We start from the raw sequence: 19032 nt of genomic DNA, 5'->3' as shown, positions 1-19032 counted from the left end.
TATTTATATCTTAATAATACGTTACTTTTTTGTTACCTTTTATATTTGACGAATTTTTAAATATATTACCTAATCAATATCTTTTAACGTATATTTTTATTTATTTTTGATATGCTAATTTAAGAGCCCATCAACGTGCACACTAGCGCCACTGCTAAATAATCGTGACTATTTAAATTTAATGACAGATATTTAAAAAAAGGGGCCGCTACGGACTGTATTGTGTATACTTAAATACACAATACAGTCCGTAGCGGCCCCCTTTTTTAAATATCTGTCATTAAATTTAAATAAAGGGGCCGCTACGGACTGTATTGTGTATACTTAAATACACAATACAGTCCGTAGCGGCCCCCTTTTTTAAATATCTGTCATTAAATTTAAATAATCACGATTATTTAGCAGTGGCGCTAGTATGCTCGTTGATGGGCTCTTAAAAACCTGACCCCAACAAAAAAGAAAAAATTACAAAAAGAAATTCCCTCTCCGGGATTCGAACCCAGGACCATTAGCTTCCTAAACTGGATTACTGCCAATACCCGCTAGGCTAAACGGGTTGTCAATTCTAATTACAATGGTATTCTACCAGAGCGCTAGTAGTATAAACGAACTCTTGAAAGGGGCATTTTTTTTGTATGGAGTTATCGTTCTTCTCCTAGTGAGTATTATATTCTTTGCTACTAAGTATGTATCATTTACTATGGTAATACCTACTTAATATAATTATCAAACCTGGGTTATTATAATGAGAATATAAAAATAAGATTGGTTAATTTGCTACATTTTAAGTACCCTAGTAGGTGTACGTAGAATAGGGAATATTAGGCAAAGGTCTGCGTAGGTGGCACCTTTGTGGCACATACAGTAAACAAACCACATTGACACATGGCCTACCGCGAAACAAGAAAATCGAAATTTCGTTATCTAATCTCTCTATCGGTGTACTGCCATCTCGCCGAAATATTTTTCGCCTAATTTCACTTCCCAACCAACTTATTGCAGTACTTTTAGTTGGCAAACCAATGCTTAGCATATTATTATTTAGCATAATTTTTATTTGAACACAATTTTATTTAGCAGATGTTCATTTTACCACGATTTATTTCGAAAAATAGTTACTAAGCAAATGTTTTATTATACCTAACTATTTATTGCTAAATAACGTTTGCCCAAATTGAAATTTCGCATACTTTTTATTGGATCACAACTATATTTAGCATTTTTTTTATGACCCGTAAAACGAAACTGCTCCCAGAGATAGGTAGGTTATGGTTATTTTTTTTTATGACCCGTAAAACGAAACTGCTCCCAGAGATAGGTAGGTTAGGGTTATTTTTTTTTGATGACCCTAAATACGAAACTGCTCCCAGAGATAGGTCGGTTAGGGTTATTTTTTTTTGGTGACCCTAAAAACGAATCTGCTCCCAGAGATAGGTAGGTTAGGGTTATTTTTTTTTTGGTGACCCTAAAAACGAATCTGCTCCCAGAGATAGGTAGGTTAGGGTTATTTTTTTTATGACCCGTAAAACGAGACTGCTCCCAGAGATAGGTAGGTTAGGGTTATTTTTTTTTATGACCCTAAAAACGAAACTGCTCCCAGGGATAGGTAGGTTATTCACAATATTAGGCGAAAAATAATTTATGCCTATCAATACATTGGACATAACAATAAAAGACATTTTGAAACATGACCAACTAAATATTTTGCCATACAATAATATTGTAAATAATCATTTGCGACATGTTATATATGCGAAACATTGGTCTGCCATCTGATAGTTTTGCCAAATGATACTATGGGAAAAATAGTTTGGGTAGTGATAATTTGCCATACAATTTTCGGCCACATATTAGTAAACCCTCTCTATCACTCTTGCATATTCGAGCGATAAAGAGGCAGATAACTAAATTTAGATTTTCGCGTTTACCGGTAGGCCCTTGTTAACAAACCGCCTTGATGCATCAATGTCATATTTTATTGTCTGTGAAAACTTGTCAAAAAACAGTTTAATGCACAGTATGTATAAGTTACTCTATGAATTTACTGACTCGGTAGTGCTGCACTCTGGCGGCAGAACATTGCAGTAATATCCCCTATTAATGAAGATTGTGATTTTATTTTATCGTTTATTACCACAGACTAACTTATTAATCGAGAGCGTACCTTATGTCACGATCAAAGTCATAATCTACTTTACTCTTTGGTCATAATTGTCACAAATGGCATTAACATTGTGTCAAAATTTTATTTTAAGATTTTTTTACTAAACAGTTAATAAGTATCAATTTTTATTATGCTAATTGAAATATATAAAATTATGTAAAATGGATAATTACGACCTAGCTACTGGAGTTCTAGGTCCGTGATTTACATATATTTATGTATGTGAATGTTTTTGTTTTGGCGTTTATTTTATATTTTGTTATTTTGTAGATTCTTGGGATTTGCTTTATCCTATATCGGATACATACAAAGGCAGAAAGAAAAGAAGTGTAAGAGTTGGTAATTTAAATCTGCTTCCATCCTCTGCGCCAATTTTTTTAAAGGAAACATCGTATGCTCCGGTAAGTTATATTATTATATTATAATATCTGCTTTGCTCGGAAAACATATAAAAACCCAAATTAAATGCGCGTTTTCCCAGAGATATATGATAGGTCCTAACATAAGGTATTTATAATTGTTATTTAGTATTAGTATTAATGGTTTATTGTTGTTATTTATAAAATGTATTTAATGTGATTTCTGACACAATGATTGTATTGTTTAAGAATAGAATAAATGATAAATGAAATGAATGATAAGACCTAGCTAGAACGATTTACCGCCCCCGAAACCCCCCATATAGCAAATTTCATCGAAATCGTTAGAGCCGTTTCCGAGATCCCCGAAATATAACTATATATGTATAAATATACATATAAATAAATAAACAAGAATTGCTCGTTTAATGCTATTAGATATGTGAATGCACAGGCAGCTTAAAGCTGATACGTGCACATCAATGTCCATTGTCCACTTGTGTTTTGTAGTGTTCATCGAGTTTGTTTTTAAAAGAGTTTATCGAAGGTGCACTGATCACTGACTCGGGTAAACTGTTCCACACTTTCACTACGCGGTTAGATAGGAAGTGTCGTCTGGGGTTGCTACTACTCTGCGTCCGTGTCATGTTTTAAATACATAATATATACCTACTTGTATTTAAAACATGAGTAGATCATAGTTTAGCTAAATACTTAGCTCACAATCCCTTTGTTTTTGCTCCCATGTGTAAGTAACTGACAATGAATTTAAAAGTGGAAAAAATTACTGTCTTGGGTGAGACTTGAACTCACGGCCTCTGGATCGATACTCCAGCGTACTGCCATCTGAGCAACCAAGACCTCATCCATAGCCAGCAAATCTTTCCACCATATTATGGGTCAAGGGGACCCTAGCGACATCTACCGTAAGGGCACACACACGTAGGGAACACTTAGAGGTATTTTTAGACGTTAAAAAATAGCTTGATTGAAACAATATGTTTGTATAGGCATCATGATTAGATTACCTATCCATTTATAGGTACTTCTTAATTACCTATAAATGGATAGGTAATCTATCCTAGACGTTCATATCATCAAAGGCGGTCGTCACATTGGATGCTGATTCGCGCGCCGATTCGGTGTGCGAGCGGGACATCGCTATACCCGCATAGCGCTATCACGCTCATACACCGGAGCGACGTGCGAATTTGCATCAGTAATATGATAACCGTAATTCTTTCGGTGGGTACCTCAAATATTGTCAATACTTCTTTTTCAGGTGTTTAACAGCATATCAGCCGGCTATTACCCAGTGTGTGGTGGCTTTTACAAAAGATATCCCTCAGAATATCATAGGCCTCGCATCCAAGTGACCGTATGTCCAAAATTTCCAATAACTGTCGCCAACGCCCACGAGAGAGGAAAGCGACATAAAAAGAAATCCGCTGACTACTCCGACCATTCCATTTCTACAAAAAAGGTTTACATCTTTGTACCGGGAAAGAAAAAAGATAAAATCCCTGTCACTGAAACTACAAATGCTGGGGTATATAAGGAAATAAACGATAACAATTTATCGGAATGCACAATAAATTGTTATTTTAAAGATATGATTAAAACGAGAAAAAAGCGCCCGGACAAGACAAAGGAGACAGAAAATCCATTACAAACTATTCCAGAATGTAGCCCCGGTTGCGCTTATATGAACATGAAGAAGACGAAATATATGTCACCGAATAGGTCCGGTTCCTCATCCCCTGTTAGACCAAGTAACACAACTGGCACGAAAGCTGAAACAACCATAATCAATAAAACAACGACTTTGTCTCAAAAACAAATATCGAAGTCACCAGATAGAAACAGTTTGAGGAATGATGAAGCGAAAACAAAGTCACCTATTCGCTCAAATCAACAAAAGACAAGAATCAAAATTTATCAGTCAGATCAGATTCAAAAGAGTGAATCTGCAAAATCACCGGACAGATTTAGTGTAAGGAGCAAGCGATCTATCGAATCAGTAATTGCTGAGGAAAAGCTAAAGTCACCAGAGAGATACGATATGGGTGGCGTGGATACCAGTCGCCCTGGTCGGATAAGGATTACAGGGCGTTTAGGACTCACGGAAGATGACAAATGCATCCTAAAATGTGATGCTACTCTTAATGACAAGCCGAGTAAGTAATAACCCTACTTAATTCAATTACTATTATAGTTATTTAAATTAAAACACGACCGAAGGGAGGTAGGCACGACGAGTTCCGAATTACCTATTCTCACGTGTATCGTAGATACAACGTTTTACAGTACATATGGCTGTATAAATTTTCGACATAGGCAAGGAAAGTGCTTATTGCCGCACTAGTGCTGGAAATTGCACCATAGTTATTATGTAAGTATAATTCAATTGCTATTTTAGTTATTTATGCAACTAATTACATCTTTAAATATATTCTAGTATTTTATTATATACTGTACTTTTTTTTCTTTTAGTTCCGACGCAATTTCATGGAACACATTGCGCAATGCTACCGCTATGTTATGAGGCTTGTAACGAAGAATTTAGGTACGAAGTTTGGACAATCCATGAGTTCAAGTTACTATATAGGGCTCCAACAATTCATGCGGATGACGTGAAACTACTCATAAGATGATTTAAAATTTTGTTACTGTTGCGAACGCAACCTTTATTTGTATAAACCTAATGCAGTAGCTAAACGCAGCCGTCGGGCTCGGCTAGTATTTGGATTCTTTTTAGCACCAATAGGAGCGCTCCACATACCCTGTATCGCGGCCAATTAGAGGCACCTAAATCTAAACCACCACTTTGTACTTTCAAATTATGCAAATCACTCTTTCATCAGCCTCCATACAATAACCACACCACTTCTACATCTAACCGTTAGCTAAGGAGCCCTTGTAAACTAGTAACTTTGGAAAGATTATAATAGTTTACTTCAAATCGAAGCTAGCGATTTTTATTTGAGTCGTCGAGATCCTGACCTGCACGGCGGCTACAGTAACTTCGTGCGACATGTCACACGAAAGCTTAAATACAAACATCATCCTGTATGCAAAATTACGTCATTTTTACTTCATCCGCATGAATTGTTCGAGCCCTGTTTACAACCTGTCACCGCTAAAACAAATTTGATTGAAATCTTGAATCTATAATTTAAATATTCCAGGGCTCTCAGAAATCAGCGTGACGCTAAAGTACAAGCAAAAGAAGGTCCCATAGGAGCCCGCTTTTATGCACCTGCAGCGACAGGGTAATTTAAAAAGTGATCCATTCATTTCCTTTGCTTGCTTGCTAATGCTTTTTCGTCTGTTATCCTCTAGCTGCCCAGACAGCAAAACTTGCCAAGACAAATGCAGCTTTGATTTGTCAAAATAAAGATTCAAATTAGAATGCAACGGGCGACCTTTTTATAAGCCTCTGGGCGGCTAGAGGAAGGCATGTTTTTTAAATTAATCTATTTTTAGGAAAGAATCCCAAGCGACGCAAGTCGATTTTCAATTGACATACTCAACAGCTATTGGTCGAACGGAAGAATCCAGCCGTGGTAAAATAATGCAAAAATGTGCTTGCGTAAACACCGCCGATAATGCCAGAGACATATATGATAATAAAAAGGATGCAGACATTGCCCTCAAGAAACATCATAGCCCTCTTATTGTAATATCTGTTTATCCTAAAAATTATGAATCAAGTGAGAATAGCGGCGATACAAAACCAGCAAGCATTAAAACAAAGGAACATAAAAAAGAAATTAAAAAAATTGGACGCAGTCGATCTCCTTCGCCAACAAAAAACAGCAAAAAAATTATTGAAAAGAAATCTGACAGTCGCGTTAATGCATCCAGCTCTAAAAAAACTGTCCGTGAAACAGCTAGAAAAGTAACCAGGTCAAAACTTAATCAAACTCAAAGTCGAAGTACTGTCCGATCAACAAGCACCAAAACAAAGACCGAGAGCAGAGCAACCAAAAGCAGGTCCCCTAAAGCTCAAAAAACTCCACCACAAAGTAGGCGATCAAATAGCCCTCCAATTAAACAGGAAGAAGCTAATCTTCCTGAACAGTTGAAAAGGGCTTTGATTGAAGATTTCACCAAGACTTATACTGAACATATTAATCAAAGAAATACACATTTAGATATACCACTGCAAACGAAACACAACGTTTCTAATATTACCATTGATATAGAAGGCGATAGTGAATACTACAATGTTAAACTAGAGCAAGATGCCGGGAAGCTGAACACAGAGCTGACTGTTCGGAAGCCATCTAGAGGAACTCGGACAGGTGATAACACTGTGTCCATTATGGGAGAGACGGATACGACGTCGTTAGAAAACTTTTTATACATGCCAGAAAACGAGCATAGAAAGCGATCTTTTTCTCAAACATTAATGTATGATGGGGTAAATACTATTTTCATTATAAACTGATCTTTAACTGTACGAAGTGTAAGAGTGTAACAAAAAGTTTTCAGAATAGGTAGCATTAACTGTTTTAAGTAGGCAATTACATTTTTTTCCAAAATGAATCAATGGGCTACCATGAGAATCAAAATCCGAATATCGTTTATTTGCCTTTTCACCGCTATTGTCAGCTTGGTTTATTTGCCTCTATGCCGCTCTTGCACATTGAAGATAATAAATTAATTCGTAATTATAGTCCTCCTGGTACACAAAAAACAAAATTCGATCAGCAATTTAAATGAAATGGTTACTAGGTATTTTGTTTAAAGATCTTAATTGATTGTTCAAAGTAGCTAGTTACTAATTAATCGAAGAATCCTTATTCTTACCAGTTTGCTATTTCACTTTTTGCGGGTGCTTTATTATTAGTTATTTAATTCAAAAAATAATAAGATTTACACAAGTAGTTTACACTAGTGTTTTTACTAAAAGGTTGCATGGTTGTGTTTTCACAGACAAATCTGACTATGGACGGTGAAGATGATGAAGGCAATACATTAAAAGTAAAGGACAGTATCGAAATATCTCACAGGTTGGTAATAAGAAGAATTTTAGAAAATCTGGTGTCCATTGCACACATATAGGTAGAGTTAGCAACATAATTATATCTTATAGCAGTCACATATTTCGGAATCAGAATACGTTCATTATCAAATCATAGAAGGCTGTATTATAGTATACCTAAGCGCTGTACCTATATCAAATAGACGTCTAGTATTTAAGTAACTGTGAATCGTAGGATCAAATCATCAATAACCATCGCGAAAGTACCTACTGACAATATTCTGGATGATCTTGACTGAGCACGGTAATTTGCGTAAAAAAATCCATGCGTCATCTTTTCAAAGCACATAATATAATCTGTATCTTAAATAGGTAGGCTGATTTAAGCAGAAATGAACGAATTGACTTTACGAATTGTGAGTTGGGTATGCACTTTTGCAGCACACTACAATAAATTTGTCGTGTTGAATTAATTAAAGTAGGTCTCCATTTGCGTAGTTCCGTTTCCTTGCCGGCTGTGCCTATTTTAGTTAATTTTCTTGAAAAAATTACGTAGTTTCGCTGAACGTCCTTTCAGGCGTGAAACCAAAGCCAGCAATGATGTTGCCAACGAAGTTGATACCAAACATTTAGGTAATATGTTTTTAATTTTTTATATTAGTTCAATTCAAAGAAATCTGAGGCACTGTTTGAGTTAATGTTAATTTTGAGTGAGTGTAAGTTATGTGATTATTAGTAATATCTGTAAGTCCTACCACAAAATCGGTCATGAAGAGAATTTAGTGTGATGAAGTCGTAATTTTTAGTGTTGCGTACAAAACTTTGTCCACGGAACACTTATGGGATGACTTTGATCTTGCAAATCAGTTAAATACATTTTTCTCAGAGACAGTTTGATGTTGATTCCTGAAATTTGGAACAGTTGTAGCAATTATCACCACAAATATTGTAAATAAGTCAAAATAGCTTATTTCTTATTTTATGGAGATATTTGGGGGGTTGAGAGGGGTAAGCTGAATTTATTTTTTATTTATTTCCACATTTAAATGGTTTATGTTTTAGCCCAGATAAAGCATTTCCAAGGCGACGACTGCTCGATTCCCAATCCTGTAACAAGAGACAGGGAAATTCAAAAACTTCTAGGAATAGATAAAGGAGTCGGAAAAAATAAGAACAAACCATCTCAAGTAAGTCGACATTTTGTTAGCATTTTAAAAAACCATTTGTTGTTATAGCGGCAACAGAAATACGTCATCTGTGAAAATTTCAACTGTCTAGCTGTCACGGTTCATGAGTTATAGCCTGGTGACAGACAGACGGACAGACGGACAACGGAGTCTTAGTAATAGGGTCCCGTTTTTACCCTTTGGGTACGGAACCCTAAAAATGAGTTGTAAGTTGGTGGTGGTTAGATGGTTGGTTGTTTTACCTCTACGCTTAAGATTTTAAACTTTTATTGTGTTTCTTAAATTTTTTGACGTGTGCTATAAAGATTATTTATTTTTTATTGAAAATACCTACGTATTTTTTGTTTTTTTAGCCGTCAGCTGTGGCCAGAAAAAGCAGCCAAGTGGGAAAAAAAGAAAATAATAGGTAGTACATGTATGTTATACCTATATTTAAGGGAAAAAAAGACCTTACTGTGTTGTAGGCGTTGCTGTTATTACTAACGGTGTTCCACTTGAGCATCTATCACACTTTAGGGTCCCTATTTCATAAAAATGACACGTGTATGATAATTTATGTTACTTTACCTCTGGATTGGTGTTTTAAATTTACTTACTTTTTTAACAGTAACGTAACTATTAAGACAAAGAAAACGAAGAACGAAAATGCTACCAAATATAACAAAGATTCTTTATATGATGTTATTAACAATGTTATGTTAATTACGCCTCGCCATCAAATGACATGGAATAAGAATATTCAATTGGTATATCATTTAAGCATGCGCAGACCAAAGCCAATAATTTTAACCCGTCGACAATACGATACATTAAAAAGAAGAATTTATAACAGTCTTATGGCGAAGCATGATTCGTATCTTGCAAAAGATTACTACATTGATCGCAGGCTGCATGACTTTTATAAGCATAAGCTAGAAATAGTAAGAGCTAATACCAAAAATATAATTCTGCATTTTGACAAGGACTCACAAACTGATTATGCTCTACGTGTAATGGATCAAATGTGCGCTACGGCTTCGGATGTACATACATATACAATAAGTAAATCAAACAGCGGAGATGGCTCTACGTACATCGAAAATTGTAAAATGAGTTCAAGTTCAATTACTTTTGAAAATTCTAGTAAAGCTAATTGCCGTCAGCAAGTAATTAATGTCAACAACTACCATGTTATGCATAATACACTAGAGACGATTTACATAAAACCGAACAACGAACGATTTAAACAGGATCATGTTATGAGAACTGAGTCAGTTAAAGATGTTCAATATAGAAAGATGGGTATTAGAAAACAGAGGGTAAAATTTTCGTCTTCGGACTCGGCAAATCATCTTTCAAGATCTGAAGACGTTCAAAAAATTGATACAGGCTCTATTCAAACTATTTTTAAATGTAAGTTAAAATAATATTAGTATATTTTTGTGTATTTTTGTATGTAAGAATTTGTTTTCGGTTAATATAGGAATAACAAAAAATCATCCTCTACATTGGAAACATTCTTTTTTACAAGTGAAATATTTGGTTCCAAAATACATATAATCCATAAAATATCCCTTAGTTGTAATTAATAGTTCCCGTTGTATTTTTAGTATTTTTTACATAACAAAGCATACCCGGTTAATTTGAGAGATGAAAGCGCCCGGGGGTCTAGCCAATATGACAATCGTACATAGACAAACGGTCGAAATAAGTTTTTGGCAAAAATTTCATTTTTGGTACAAGCTTTATCGCTGACTGTACTTTTCTTACGACAGACAACTAATACTCATCGAGACAATTCTAAAAACCCCTAACACAATTAGGTTGCGCTGTTTCATCACAGAGTTCCTATGGCCACCTCCTGCCTCCATCATCAGATCAGCTCGATGGTACCATAATATTGCATTGTCATCCGATTTATACATGCATGCAAAATTTCAGCTCAATTGGAAACCGATAAGTGGATCAAATTTAACTTGCAAGATTTGATTACAGACAGACAGACAACGGTCAGGTGAAACTAAATAAAAGCTTGTAAAAAAAGGAAATCGGAATGACGGATGTAATGAAAAGTCATGTGGTAATTTCCATACATCCACTTTTGATTGGCGTTTTCTATCAACCATTGGCACTATGATATGCCCCATTGTATGCGGTACAGAATAGATGTAGTGCATAATTGTTTTCCATCGTATTTTCTCGGAAACGTTAGTATTTGTCATGCTACTTCAGTCAACTTCAGTACTTTCTCTACCGAGACTGACTGAAATAACAAGACACGTTCGTACGTTTCCGTGAAAAATACGATGGAAAAATAATTATGCACTACATCTTTAGGTCTACGACAGGCGCGGGCAATTATATTTAAAGCTGTATTTGAGTGTCCTTTTTTTTTAATAATTCTCAACTTTTTCCTCTAGCTCTTGGTCATCAAAAATCTGCAACACCAAATCTCGGCACCTCGGTTTGTACACTGAGCAACAGTAGCGTAAATATTGGCTCGAGATTAAACTTGTTCGAGGACTCAATGGAAGAGAAGCCTAAGAAACCGTTTCTGAAAAGACTGATTTCCTGCTTGGTGTTCAAGATCTCACCGGTATCACAGACCAAGCATCCAAGAGCTCTGTTTGTTGGTGGGGGTCCGAATAGTTCTTTCGATTCTTATTACATCAGCACTTCGCTTGGTGTAAGTTTTTACAAGGTTTTATTTTTATTGCTATGTTTGTATGCATGTAACCTATGTTTGTTTTCAGAATTTGCACCAATTGAGCTGAAATTTGTCATCCTTTGAAAAAGCGATGATAGATGATAGATAGCTGATGATATGTATATTATGATGACATCGAACTGATCTGATAATCCAAACTAGTTTTCATCAAATCAGTTTGTGAAACCTAGCCTTGACTGAAAAATGTTAATTAGGTATAACTAGTTTTTACCAAAGCGTTTAGGAAGTGTTTTAACTAGGGAATCCTCAGGGCACAGATTTGTTGTTCAAATCTCGTTGAAGCAAGCCGCCATCGCCATGCCATGAACTAAGTAATAAAATTGATATGCAACACGCCTTTCATTACCGTAGTAGCAATGTGTCGCGTATCATCAATCGCTATACAAGTACAATACAACATACTTAATAATGTTATTGTTATATGTTATATTATATCCGTGGTTACTTATTAAACTTAGTAGTTTCGAGCTAGTGCTCGTGTCCGCAACTTTATCAGCAAAGAATTATGATGATTATTGGTCTCACTATGCTGTCTTTCATCGCGACCAAATTGTCTCCAAAACACATCTAAATCACATTTTAACTCACATTTATAGCCGGGTCTATCGCGAAATTTATTTTATTACCTTTATTTACCTACGTTTAGACACAGGTTTCACTAATAAACGTCGGTAAATAAGGGCAATAAAATAAATTTCGCGATAGACCCCTCTATAAATGTGAGTTAATATGTGTTCAAAACGCGAAAGTTTTAAATATTACATCTAAATCAGTTAATCGGCTTAAGCGTGAAGAGGTAACAGTCAGACAGACAGAATTACTTTCGCATTTATAATATGAGTAAGGATTAGTAAGGATTGCTTGACTTGTAGAGAATTCTGGGATTAAGTCTGCCATATGCACTATCCTGTCAACAGTCTGACAGATTTTCCGATGAGCTTTACACTATATCTTACAAGCTAAACAGGACCTTATGTTGCAGGCAATAGAGATGAGTTCATCCTTGTACGAAACGAGTGCTTCGTTCTACAGCGACCACAGCGTACCTAGCACGAAGATTAAACGTGGATTCCTTAGTTCGGTTCGGGGCTTGCTCTCGCGCAAGTGTTAAAATTTTCTGGCTTATTGCGTAGGATTTAGATAAACTTACTATTATTTCGAAATTATCGACTGGCAGCTCAGTTTTCTAGACAACTTTGGAATTTTTTATTAAACGTTGTACCTACATACTTACAAATTTTTTTCTTGACTTATTTTTATTTTAGTCCTATTTTGAATTAAAGGCTCTTTATGTCCTAATAGGGGAAATACTGTGTTTTAGATTTTTTCCCCACTCCGTTACCATTTTTGCGTTGCGGCTTTGTATGTCGGTAACCGAATGGAAGTAACGAAAAATGTATGGACGCTTTTTTTCTCCTATAAGGATCGAGAGAGCTCGTGATTTTGTATATAAGGTCAGGGGCATTACCATGATGACCTTATTGCGATTCTGTTTAGGACCTAAACCGAATTGCTAAGGGACGGAGTTATGCGACTTATATAGCTCCGTCCTTTAGCAATTCAGTTTAGGTCCTAAACAGAATCGCAATAAGGACATCATGGTAAGGCCCCAGATGGGTTAAGACAAACACTGGGGCAAGGGTAACACTTGTAGGGAATCCTCATAGGTACTGTTACTCTTGTCCCGGGTAAAATAAACTATGTTTGTCTTACCCTATCTGACCTTAGAAGTAACATAAATATGAATTTCCAAATATAAAAAAATATTGTGTGGATAACTTTAAATGAAATGACCCATTGAGGTCTTCATCATCATCATCATCTCAGCCATGAGACGTCCACTGCTGAACATAGGCCTCCCCCTTGGACCTCCATACGTGCCGGTTGGAAGCGACCCGCATCCAGCGTCTTCCGGCGACCTTAACAAGATCGTCTGTCCATCTTGTGGGTGGACGTCCTACGCTGCGCTTGCTAGTCCGTGGTCTCCACTCGAGCACTTTTCGACCCCATCGGCCATCTTCTCTGCGTGCAATGTGGCCTGCCCATTGCCACTTCAGCTTGCTAATCCGGTGGGCTATGTCGGTGACTTTAGTTCGTCTACGGATCTCCTCATTTCTGATTCGATCACGTAGAGAAACTCCGAGCATAGCCCTCTCCATAGCTCGTTGAGCGACTTTAAGTTTTGAGATGAGGCCGATAGTGAAAGACCACGTTTCGGAGCCGTAAGTCATCACTGGTAACACACATTGATTAAAGACTTTCGTCTTGAGGCACTGAGGTATGTCGGACGAAAAGACATTACGTAGTTTCCCGAACGCTGCCCAACCGAGTTGGATTCGGCGGTTGACCTCTTTCTCGAAGTTGGACCTACCTAATTGGACTACTTGTCCTAGGTAGATGTACGAGTCAACAACTTCGAGTACCGAGTTCCCAACAGAGACTGGGATGGGCACAACATTGGCATTTGACATAAGTTTCGTCTTGTCCATGTTCATTTTCAAGCCCACCCGTTGTGAAACTCGGTTGAGGTCATCGAGCATCATGCTGAGTTCCTCCATCGACTTTGCCATGACTACGATATCGTCGGCAAACCGAAGGTGAGTGATGTATTCGCCGTTGATGTTGATGCCAAGTCCTTCCCATTCCAGGAGCTTGAAGGCGTCTTCCATTACGGCAGTAAACAGTTTCGGAGAGATAACGTCTCCCTGCCTTACGCCTCTTCGCAATGGAATCGCCCTCGTGCTCTGCTCCTGTACTCGGACCGACATGGTGGCGTTACTATACAAACACTTCAACACTTCGATGTACCGATAGTCAATATGGCATCGCTGAAGAGACTCAAGCACCGCCCATGTTTCCACCGAATCGAAGGCTTTCTCATAGTCCACAAACGCTAAGCATAATGGCAAGTTATACTCTTCGGTCTTCTGTATAACTTGCCGCAGCGTATGGATGTGGTCTATGGTACTATAGCCTTTTCGGAAACCGGCTTGTTCGGGAGGCTGGAAGTCATCAAGTCTGTGTTCGAGACGGTTCGTGATGACCCTTGAAAACAGCTTATAGACATGGCTCAGAAGCGTGATGGGTCTGTAGTTCTTCAATAGGTTGTTATCACCTTTTTTGAAGAACAGCACCACCTCGCCTCTATTCCATGTTTCAGGCGTTATGCCCTCGGACAAGACGGAATTAAAGAGCTTCTGGAGGACTTTAAGTACCGGTGTTCCACCCGCTCTCAGAAGCTCTGAAGTGATTCCGTCTTTGCCCGGCGCCTTGTTGTTCTTAAGCTGCTTCAGGGCCATCCTAATCTCGTACAGACTGATGTCCGGGATATCTTCGGTATAATGTCGGGACAGCTTGGCTCTTGGATCTCCTACCAAGCTGTTAACGGGCTTTGCGTTCGAAGTGTATAACTGTCCATAGAACCTCTCGATCTCACCTAAAACCTCCGCTTTGCTCGACGCTATGCTGCCATCTTCCCGTTTCAGCTTTGTCAGCTGGCTTTGCCCAATAGACTTGTCCTTTGCGAACACTTTGGAGCCTTGGTTTCGCTCAATAGTCTCTTTAATACGGTTAGTATTAAAGAGACGCAGATCATGTCGCAAGGACTTAGATATACGTCTATTGAGCTGCCTATATGACTCCGCGTCATCGGGAGACTGCAACTGTAGCGAGCGTCGTTCAGCCATGAGGTTTAAGGTTTGCTCGGTCAATTTCTGAGGTCTATCTTTACGGCGGGATCTAAAAAACTTAGACCCTACTGTGTGGACAGTTTCCACTAGCCCGTCGTTGATTTCGTCCACTGAAGCCAAGTTCTCTAGGCAAGTAAAGCGGTTAGAGAGCTCGAGTTGAAAGCTTTCGGGGTTTTGAACATAGGCTCGAGTAGGTCGGAGCGTAGACTTCATCAGGCTGGACCTTTCAAGTTTAATATTGATATTCAGTGTGCCTCTTACGATTCGGTGATCACTACCGGTCTTTACCCTGTTGATCACAGAGACATCACTGAATATCCGTTTCTTGTCGGTCATGATGAAGTCTATCTCGTTTCTCGTGGAACCGTCAGGACTCATCCAGGTCCATTTCCTGTGAGGCGGCTTCTGGAAGAAAGAGTTCATCATGAAGAGTTCCTCTCTCTCCAGAAAGTCGGCCAGCCTCTGACCCCTAGGGTTCCGTTGCCCATACCCAAATTGCCCCACTTTCAACTCATCCCCGCTTCTCTTGCCCAACTTTGCGTTGAAGTCCCCCATAACAACAGTAAAGTAGGTTTTAGAAGTATGTATTGAGGTCTTGCTTTCTAATAATTTTGAACTGTTCCTATATTTTGACTTTAAATTTATTGGCGTTTATTTAAAATAAAAACCGGGCAAGTGCGAGTCGGACTCGCGCACGAAGGGTTCCGTACTAGACGTGCACGCCGCCGCGGCGCGCCGCCGCCATAGAGACTAGAGAGTCAGCGCGCCGCCGCCGCCGCCGGTAGTTTAAAATTCGCGCCGAATATTTTTTTATAAGACAGTATTATGCAGCGTTAAAATATGTTATAGGTTATAGACCGATAAGAAATAGTTCAAAATTATTGCGGGCGCCATTTCCTACGTAACCCTCACATTTTTGACGTAAAATACTTACTTACATGGCAATAATTTAGTACGGAATTTTTTTGGTTATTGTATAATTTATTTTCTACTATTTTATGTCGCACCAACACAATGAATGAATGAAATGAATGAAAATCTTTTTTCAGGCAACTAATGGCCCATACATAAATACCTTAAAACTAGCATACATATTATATAAAAATATATTTTATAACTAAACTTTAAAAAAAACTAAACACTACATATCACATTATGGCTGCGATGCATTACGCAACCCCGCAGTGTCAGGGAGCCGGCCGCGGAACCGCCGAAACTTGACACCCTTCGGCCAAAACTCCTCCTTGGTGAAGGTCGCTAGATGGTCAGTCGGAACGCTCACCACAAACGAATTAAAATTCGCATTGTGTCGAGATTCCAACTTCGCGACCCTCAGGATGAATCCGGTCTTCGTTTTCACATACTTTACGATGTCATCGACCTTCGTAAGGTAATGTAGACGGGACACATACAGCAGCGTCGACGGTGTTGCAGGACGCAGCAAATGGTTCGGTCCAGTCGGTGCGGTACCACACTGATTCTGACGAGCCGGTTTTCTTCTCTTCTCCACCTTCTTGAAACCGTCCTCGTCACATCGCGACTCCCTTAGAGTCGGCTGTGATTGGTCCTTGTGAACAGGATCACGAAGGCTCTGCACCCCTTTCTTCGGCCGCTGCTTAGGCTTGGACACAGCAGGCAGACAATACTAACTATTTCTTATGTGGCAGTATGATTTACATAAAAATGTGTTGTATGTATGGGTAAAACACATTTACAGAGTATAATGTCCAGTGTTTTAACCGTTGTCGATTACACGGCACTTTTGCTAAGTCCAGTATGTTGGACATTGCCAAGTATGCGAAGAGTAAAATTATCAAATTTTCGTGAGAGTCAGGATCGCGGGTGTACCTAAATAAAAATAAACAAAAAGCATACCATATTTTAGTACCTAATTTGTACTATTTGGTACCTCCTTTAAAAAAATTAGTACCTCACGGTATTAAAAGTTATTACCAAAAAACATTACACCCGCCATTCTGACAGTCAGAATGGCGGGTGTATTTTATTACGCAATGATCCCGCGATTATTGATAAATTCTATAAAAGCCAAATTTTAGTACCTTTTTAGTACTTTCATATTCAATTATAAATTGAGCCATTTTATTTGTGGTTTCCGAGTTTTACTCATTTTACACTTTACATTGCTATTACAATTTTGCAGGCGCTTTAATTTTTCACCGTATCGATTTCGTTTTTAAGAAAAAACGCTACGCTACAACTATTGTTATTACGCCAGGATTTAGTACCTTTTACGTTTAATTTGTTACCTTTTCACGATTAATCTGTTAAGTTCAATTAACTATGAAAATTACGTCTTACAAATGGCCAGGCGCCATGTCATAGAATTCTTCGTATGAAAAAATTCTGCTCAAGTGCTTGTAATTGTGTACCTAATACCTACTTTTAAGTATATGGTGATGAATGAAATAAAACCCGCAAATTATGTCTGTTTGTCGGTATATGACTTCTCGTCCCGTTGATGTCCTTTTTAGGGTTCCGTACCAAAAAAGTACAAAAGGAACCCTCATGGTGCGACTCTGTCCGTCTGTCCGTCCGTATGTCACATCGCTAAATATATGGAGAACTACGGAAGCTATCGATTTAAAATTTGGAATGATTATTTGTTTATGAATTTTTAATAATTATGGAAAATGCCCAATATAAAGAGGGGGCAAAATTTACAAGTCTATAGTTACTAGGTCGAGTAGGATATCATTTGAAAGCGCTCGAATTGAACATTACAAAACATTTCTTTTTCACACTGAAAAATAAATTTATATTTGAAGGAAAAATGTGAAAAACAAAACTATTAAGGTCAATGTGGCCAAATCCGTCAGAGGAGTAAATCCGTCCAACAACATTTGCGACTATTCTAACAACAGTATACACTTGCTGACTCGATCGCTAAAGCAGAGAGCATATTTAATACCAGTAGTCAAAAACAGATCACAACAGTAGTCAGAAACAGCGCTCAGTCGCCAGTAAATGAAAAAAAAATAACGCTATTAAAGTTCAGGTGCGCTCCGAACTTGATATCGAGCTAAGTGTGCTGCTCTGTTTTGTGAAGTTGGGCTGAGACGATGTAAGTTAGGCCTTAATAATGGCTTATTTAGAATTTTAGACGATGCGAGAACTCGCATGCGAGTTTCATTACACTGCGGTTTTTGATCGGTCGGTTGAATTGGACGTAACCAACAGTCCGCAATGTAACTAAAATGCATGCGAGTTCGCGCGCAGTCTAAATCCAGCCCTTGGTATGTTTATTATTGTTCGATATGCATGTTTATCGGTCTTTTTATCCATTTTACATTATAATCTCTTGGTGAGAAACCATGGGTGGTTAAAATTTGTGTTTACAAAACTATCGAGCGGACAAATCCGTCAATTACGAAACGGGAAAAATCGTCATGTGCCGGAATTTCCCTATTTCATATATTGCCAACCTTTTTTGATTTGACTCACTTAGGTAAGTATAACTCATATCATACTCATGCAGTGATGCGAGATTTTTACTGAATTGTCAAATTTCTCATATAAATTCGTGGTAGCTTTCGTACAATCAATCTAAGATATCTGTGCTGTATTATTTAAAATTAAAAAGTAGATATTATTTTTAAACTTTTTTTAAAGGTTTAATTTAAAAATAGGACGGATTTGCCCCAAGAATATATTTGGGAATAAAATCTAAATTTAACCTTAAATTGAGTTCACTAAGGTTTAGTTTCGATTAAGGGTATAGTGGTATTTATGTTCACTTGACGTAAGTACCTACATGTTTGTAATACGTCACGATACAAGAAAAATCGTTGGTTGACAGAAATGCCCCAAACCCTAGGGAAAATCCGTCAGCAGTACTAGGAGTTTAATATGAGTACCTTTATATAAATAAATAAAATATATAAATAATTAATATTGGGGACATCTTACACAGATCAA

General features: G+C 37.7%; 1 protein-coding gene and 1 long non-coding RNA gene across 4 annotated transcripts in view; one reads left to right on the top strand and one right to left on the bottom strand.

Moving 5' to 3' along the window:
* LOC134800291 (uncharacterized) overlaps positions 1 to 19032 on the bottom strand; it is a 167497-nt gene that overhangs the window by 78873 nt on the left and 69592 nt on the right. The gene's annotated exons all lie outside the window — the stretch shown is intronic.
* LOC134800170 (uncharacterized) lies at positions 2270 to 9503 on the top strand. 3 transcript variants are annotated; one of them, XM_063772648.1, is made up of 10 exons: positions 2271 to 2359; positions 2435 to 2565; positions 3806 to 4700; positions 5017 to 5089; positions 5712 to 5795; positions 6010 to 6949; positions 7465 to 7541; positions 8091 to 8146; positions 8576 to 8700; positions 9308 to 9503. In XM_063772648.1, the coding sequence occupies exons 1-10, from the start codon at positions 2326 to 2328 to the stop codon at positions 9308 to 9310; spliced, it is 2418 nt and encodes an 805-aa protein (XP_063628718.1). In that variant the 5' UTR covers positions 2271 to 2325; the 3' UTR covers positions 9311 to 9503. The 3 variants fall into 3 exon arrangements, with proteins under 3 accessions (XP_063628720.1, XP_063628718.1, XP_063628719.1); XM_063772650.1 differs by lacking the exons at positions 8091 to 8146; positions 9308 to 9503 and adding an exon at positions 9054 to 9107 and having other exon boundaries at positions 2270 to 2359; XM_063772649.1 differs by lacking the exon at positions 8091 to 8146 and having other exon boundaries at positions 2272 to 2359.

Source organism: Cydia splendana, chromosome 19 (genome assembly GCF_910591565.1).
Source record: "Cydia splendana chromosome 19, ilCydSple1.2, whole genome shotgun sequence".
Lineage (NCBI taxonomy): Eukaryota > Metazoa > Arthropoda > Insecta > Lepidoptera > Tortricidae > Cydia > Cydia splendana.
This window is presented reverse-complemented; position numbering and strand designations above follow the sequence as displayed.